General features: G+C 52.8%; 1 protein-coding gene across 1 annotated transcript; it reads right to left on the reverse strand.

The window, feature by feature from the left end:
- Positions 1-455: 455 nt before the first annotated feature.
- EVX1 (even-skipped homeobox 1) lies at positions 456-5,988 on the reverse strand. The gene is made up of 3 exons (XM_063420696.1): positions 5,553-5,988; positions 3,809-4,059; positions 456-3,084 (listed from the first exon to the last, which is right to left on the reverse strand). Exons 1-3 carry the CDS (start codon positions 5,986-5,988, stop codon positions 2,554-2,556), a joined length of 1,218 nt encoding a protein of 405 aa, XP_063276766.1. The 3' UTR covers positions 456-2,553.
- Between the last annotated feature and the right edge of the window lie 207 nt (positions 5,989-6,195).

Raw genomic sequence — 6,195 nt, forward strand, 5'->3', positions numbered from 1 at the left:
TAAATATATAAAACACGCGTACTTGAGTATGTATATGTCTGTAGCCCTGCGCGCCAGCCGGTGGCATTTTCTGAACTGGTCACTCTGCAGGAGAGGGCTGGTGCCGCGGTGGCAGCAGCAGCCTCGGCCGCGTCTTGGCCTGTGCTCCCGGCCCAGCAGGTGCCTGTGCCTGGCAGGAACGAGGGCTCGTGGGCTGTGTGGGAGCCCCTATTTTCGGTGGATAGTGCGTATCTGCCATGCTACCCCTCCCCCGACCTCTTCAGCGCTCCCTTCTCCCGGAGTGACTGAGGGAATGGTATCGAGCACTGGCTCCGCAGCTCCTGTTTTATCAGACTGGTTCTTCTGTCTGATAAAAGACAAGTAAAAGAAGGGGAAAGGTTTGCAAAGCTCGGATGTTGCTCGGCTCTGCCCTTGGACGCTGTTTACAATTGTTATTTCCGGGGGGTGGGGGGACGGGGAGGGAGAATCTCTTTGTGAGTGTCCAAAAAGAGCCATTGCTTTCCATGTCTGTGAGGAAATCTCATTTATGAAGGGTGGAATAATCTGGCCTTAATAATTTAAAGATTGTGACTTTGGATCAGATTTTTAAAAGCTGTAATAAACAATATTTCTTTATTGGCAAAAATATATCCTGGCACACCCGTGTCTCTTCCCTGCTCTTCATCCGCTATAGGGAAACGCTGTTATGCACTCCCTCTCCTAAAGACAAAAAAAGTCTCCGGTGTGGCAATAAACCAGAGGCTTCTGAGCAATTTAGTACAAAGTAGATACAGAGGTGTCAACACGTCTTTGTTCTGTCCAGCATTTATTTTCCTGCTTGTTGAACTGTAACTATTAGAAACTCCACGGTGAAATTCATCTTAAGCAACACTTTATCTTTTTTTTTTTTTTTTTTTTTTTTTTTTTTTTTTTTTTTTAACAAGCACGATAAAAATGTGGGTGAGATATTGTTAAAACCTGTCGTTATTATTGGTTTTGGTGTTGTTATTTTTGTTGCTATTAAGTTTTATTCGGACAAGGTAGCAAATTATGGCAGTGTATTTTTGGGGCTATTTTAAAACAGAATGAAATAAATAATGTCAGTTTTGGAAGAAACTGCTATCCAGCTCGGTACCCCTGTTTTTTAAATTTAGGGTTGCAGCAATCCAGGCAAAAGCGATGATGCTACCTTCTTCCGAAGTACCTTTTGGATAGGAGACGGGTGGGTGAGTTTGTGAAAGAAATACGCCTCAAGAAGGAAGAGTGTTCAGTGTGAAGGACACACACATATGCAAAGATTAGGGATGGAGAAAGAAACACAAAACCCAACAAATTAAATACTTACTTCAAAATCAAATCAAAGATAATTTAAAAAAAAAAAAAAAAAAAAAAAAAAAAAAAAAAAAAGACCCGACAAGGAAAAGGCAATGAGAGAACTGAAGGCTGAAGTACAAAGGAAGGGAAATCGCCTTTGCTCCAATTTACAGACGTGATTGTCTGAAGGAGTTGTGCTCCCTGTCACCTCTAATCTCTTCCCTTGGCGGCTTGTTAGCGTTTGGCACGGGGTCTTTGCTCACAGAGCATTGTACATTCGATATTCAAAAACCCTCTTTACATATACATCACTTGCTAATTTCTTCAGTGTGTGCACATTTCAGCGACTGATAATAGAACATTGTTATTTAGAGGACAAATAGCTCTGACCCATAAAGAGGCAGGAGCTCGTATTTTTCCCCTGCCAGTTCCAGTCTGCCTCTTAAAAATAAAAGTTGGAATGAAAGAGGAAATGAAATACTGGATTTCTGCTCACAAGGAAGGACGAGACAAGGGAGGGTAAAGAATGCAATTAAACTATGAAAGTAATGTACAGAATGACAGGTTTTCTTTATGGTAAAACATTGTTATTTTCCATAGAGACAATTGAATAATACTGCCGAGTTGCAAACCGGAAACCTTTTGGGTTTGGTTGGGTTTGGATTTTTTGCTGTTTGCTTGTTGTTTTTATTTACTGAACACTGAGAGATTACATCTTTGCTTTCTTCATGCGCACAAGCCATTTCGTTATCAAGACAGTGTTTCTTTCAAGTATTTCAGATTTTCCTTCTCCATCTCGTGGGTTTGTGCATAAGGTTTGTTGTGATCCGCAGAAGCCCCAGCCCTTGGGAAGAAGTCTATCCACGGAATAGAAAGTCCCAGCACATTTCTGTAGGTAGCTGGTAGGAGCAGATTTCATTCGAGTTGATTTTCGTCCTCCTTCGTGCCTAAATTCCTTCTCAGAGATAAATCACTAGTAATTTCTGTCCTTCTTCTTTTTTTATTTCCCCCCCTTGGAATGTAAATCCTTTTAAGATTGAGCTATTTTTAGTCTTTTTTCATTCTCTTTTTCTTTTTTTCTTTTTTCTTTTTTTTTTTTCTTTTTTTTTCTTTTTCTTTTTTTTTTTTTTTTCTTCTTTTCTGCTGTGAGTGTCCACGACTGAGGAGAGAGCACGATTAAATAAACATGGGCTGTAGGTACATTAATTCTAAGAGAAGTCCGGGAAAGGGATGAGTGTTTAATAACCCTGAGACAAAGGTTTATCTCGTTAAAGGTACTTCTTCTCTCTGGTCCATGGAAACTGAGGTGGCTTTGCTCAGCACAGAGGGCGTGAAAGTGAGAAAGGAGTCAGTCCTGGTTGTGGCCGAACAGGTAAAGTCTGATCCGGAGGGTCTCTGCGCCAGCCCGTTGGACTGGCCGCTGTGGCACGCCAGGCAGGAGCAGGGGCTGCCCCCGGTGCTGCTGAGTCCATGAGCTGGGGCAGGGTAGAGAGAGGGATGCCTGAAGGCGCACAGCAGTTCTGGCCTCGGGTACGGGTGCGAGAGGACCCTGAAGGTGTCCAGAGGCCTCAGGGGGGTACTGAAGGGGGTGGCGGCAGAGGCCGATGTGGCGCCGATGCCCATGTGGGAGTAGTAGGGCAGGGGCAGGTGGGACGGGAATGGATACGGCAGGTTCCCGGTGGCCGCCGCGTGGCTCATCATGTACGTGTAAAACGCCGGGTCGGCCGGGTGCGGCCAGGTCATGGCCAGGCGCTGCCGCTTGTCCTTCATCCTGCGGTTCTGGAACCAAACCTGCGGACAGAGGAGAGGCGAGAGCCGTCACCCGCGGCCGCCCCGCTCCGCCGGGCCGTCGGCCCCGGCCCTGCGCCCAGGGCGGCGCGGCGGACGTGGGCCTGCCGGAGAGCCGAGACCGGCGCCAGCTTTCCCTCCTGGAGGGAGTTGTCATCACGTACAGAGGGATCAGTTAAGCCCCTATAAAAATCTATCGGGAGACCCAGAGGAGCAGCCCTTTTAGGGTGCTTATTTTCCTTTTTGCTTGTTAGGGCTTGTCCTGCTGCCCCCCACCCCCCGTCCCTGGGTCCCGGCCAGCCGGGTGGCTCTGCCTCATTGCTGCCCTTTCGCATCCAGAACTACCTGGGATTGCTGCTGTCGGGTTTATTTTCATGCGCAAATGTTTTGGAGAAGGCAAAGCAAAGCGAGATCGAAACAAGATCTGTTACTGGCTTCGTCTGCCCTCCCCCAAGAGCTGAGCGAGATTTGGACTGAACCGAAGGAAGGATTAAAAATAATCTGCTAGAGAGGGGGCAGATCAGCGGCGCTGGCCGGGATGGCTCCGGGAGCCGTGTCCCGTCTCCCGCATTGCTGCAGGGTGCGGGCAGGGCCAGGAAAGGGGCGGGAGGCGGGGGAGCTGAGAGGGAGGGTTATGCTGGCGAAGTGCTTTCCCGAGTTTTGCAAGGAAGTTTGGCCATACAGATTTATATTGTGCTAATTGGAAACATGTCCGAGCTGCGTGTACCTTGATGGTGGTTTCTGGCAGATTTAGAGCAGCAGCCAGCTCACATCTCCGGGGCCTGGACACGTAATTCTCCCGGTAAAACTCCTTCTCCAGCCGGGCGATCTGCTCGCGGGTGAAGGCGGTGCGGTAGCGGCGCATCTGGTCGCTGGCGCTGCAGGCCAGCGAGCCCTGGGAGCCGCCGCTGCCTCCGCTGCCCTTGGGGTGATCCCCCCCGCCGCTGGGGCTGCCGGCCCTCGCCTCGGAGCACGGCCCTGCGTGGGGAGCCAGAGCAACGACACACGCTCGGAGGGGGCGGCACGGAGGGATGCTCGCCGGCCGCCTCTCCAGCGAACCCGCCTCGGCCTCCCATTCCACCCCATTCGGCGCTTCCGTGCCTGCTGCGGTGTGCTGAGGGTATTGGGGCACTGACATCCAAGAAGGACCGGGGAGGAGGGGAGCGAGGAGGGGGATAAAACACCGCCTAAGGGTCTGAGGGGGCTTATTCACTCTGGCTGGGAGGTTATCTGTCCCTCGCCCTCCCTGACACACACCCCCCGCAATGGCGATGTCTGCTGGCTGAGCCTCCCACTCGCTTCCCGCACTGGGAAACCGGAGCGCTGCAGCATCCCCCGACCCTGAGTGTCTGGAAAAGGCAGGTGTGCCCGCCGTCCGTGTAGCACGGCCCCGCTGTGCCTTCCTGCAGGCCAGCAGGGACCCAGGAGTGGAGCAGCCAGCAGGCAGAGACTGTTCTCTCTGAGGGGAAGGTGAGGCCTTGGGGTCTCCGCTCAGCCTCCAAAGAGCAGGATGGGATCTTTTCAACCAGCTTCTAAGGGACGAGGGAGGACAGACAGCACTCTCTATGTTTCCCGGCTTCTTGAAGTGATTGACGAACGGGGAGGGGGGAGAAGGGAGTTGTTGTCAGGGTAGGGACGTCTCTGCCGGGCTGGGAAGGTGGGAATAGGGAGTGGGGAGTGGGGGCAGGGGGAAAAGGGGCCTGTCCGCTGCCTTTGCTTTCAAATGCAACTCTCCCTCATTGTGCCCGAGACCAAAGGCAATTAATTCATTGGGACCATTTCCGAGCTGGCGCCACCGAGACATAGAAGTGACAAGGTAATTTGGACCTTTTTTTTTTCTTTCTTTTTTTTTTTTTTTCCCTCAACGTGCAAACAAGGCCCTCGCTACCGCACTTGGGGCTGGCATGAGTCGGCGAGCGATTTTACGGTCTTTACGGGCGCTTCCGCACTCGCCCGGGCACATTTCACCCTGCAAAACCACAAACAGCTCTTGGCCAGAAAACCCGTTTGATCTTACCCCCCGCCCCACACACATACAAAAAAACCCGCCGATGTGGAGGATCGTAAGGGATTTCCTGAAGTATGCACTGTCTAGGCGACCGGGACGAATAAAAATAAAATAGAACAGATTGAAGAGGAGAGCGCGTGGTTGTCTTGGCCAAAAAGATCCTACGGGACAAGCTGCAGACCTGACGCATCCACGACGGGAAGCCTGGCTCCCCTCCAGGGACGCAGGGGCTGCCCGGTGTCGTGTCCTCTGACTCCCAAACAAGTCTCCCGGTGGCAGGGAGGTGAGCAGTCAGTCAGGAAAGAGATCACACACGCGCAGACACTCACACACACCCGATTTCGTTGTCCCTCGCTCGGCTGGCGAGGGGAAAACCCCCTCCGGCAGCCCCCCCGCCCCACCAGTGCTGCCACCCAGCCCCGGAGCGGACGTGGGGCTGGAGGCATGGGAAGGAGTTGGGTACCTTTGCTGTGCTGGTACTCGGCGCTCCCCGTGGCGCAGTCCGGGGTGCAGCTCACCTCGATTTCCTCATAGAAATCCGACTCGGTGTCCGAGCTGCTCTGCTGTCCTTTGCTGGAGGGGAGCTCCGGGGCGGGGGGCTGCTGTCCGGCCGAAAGCAGTGCTGCCGCCGCCGAGCGGCTCTCCGGCACCGTCCCTGTCCCTGGCAGCACCTCCACCTCCTCTTCGTCTTCTCCTCCGCCACCTCCTCCTCCTCCTCCTCTCTCCCGGGACGACAAGGGGCCAGGTCTGGGGCTGATGCAGTTCCGATGGACCATCTTCTCCTGCGGCTCCGCAGCGGGGCTCCCCACTGCTTCGGACAAATTAGGCACCCTCTTGCCAACTAGAGCGCCAAGAGTAGTCCCCTCCAGAAACATCACCATCTCCTTCCTGGTTTCCATTGTGGCTTTGCTTAAGGGAGGGGAGAAAAAAAATCCAGATCTCTTCCCCCTCTCCCTGCTGCTCCCGCCCCAGCCTTGTACAAACCCAGCAGCCCTCTCCTGCCAATGCAGAGGAGTCAGCGGTGAGATAGGGTGACCTTGTGATGCGAGCGCTACACTCTGCTGTGCTGCTCTGGGAGGGATCACCATTGCCCTCTTCTTTCTAAG

This window comes from Prinia subflava, chromosome 1 (genome assembly GCF_021018805.1).
Source record: "Prinia subflava isolate CZ2003 ecotype Zambia chromosome 1, Cam_Psub_1.2, whole genome shotgun sequence".
In the NCBI taxonomy this organism is placed as follows: Eukaryota; Metazoa; Chordata; class Aves; order Passeriformes; family Cisticolidae; genus Prinia; species Prinia subflava.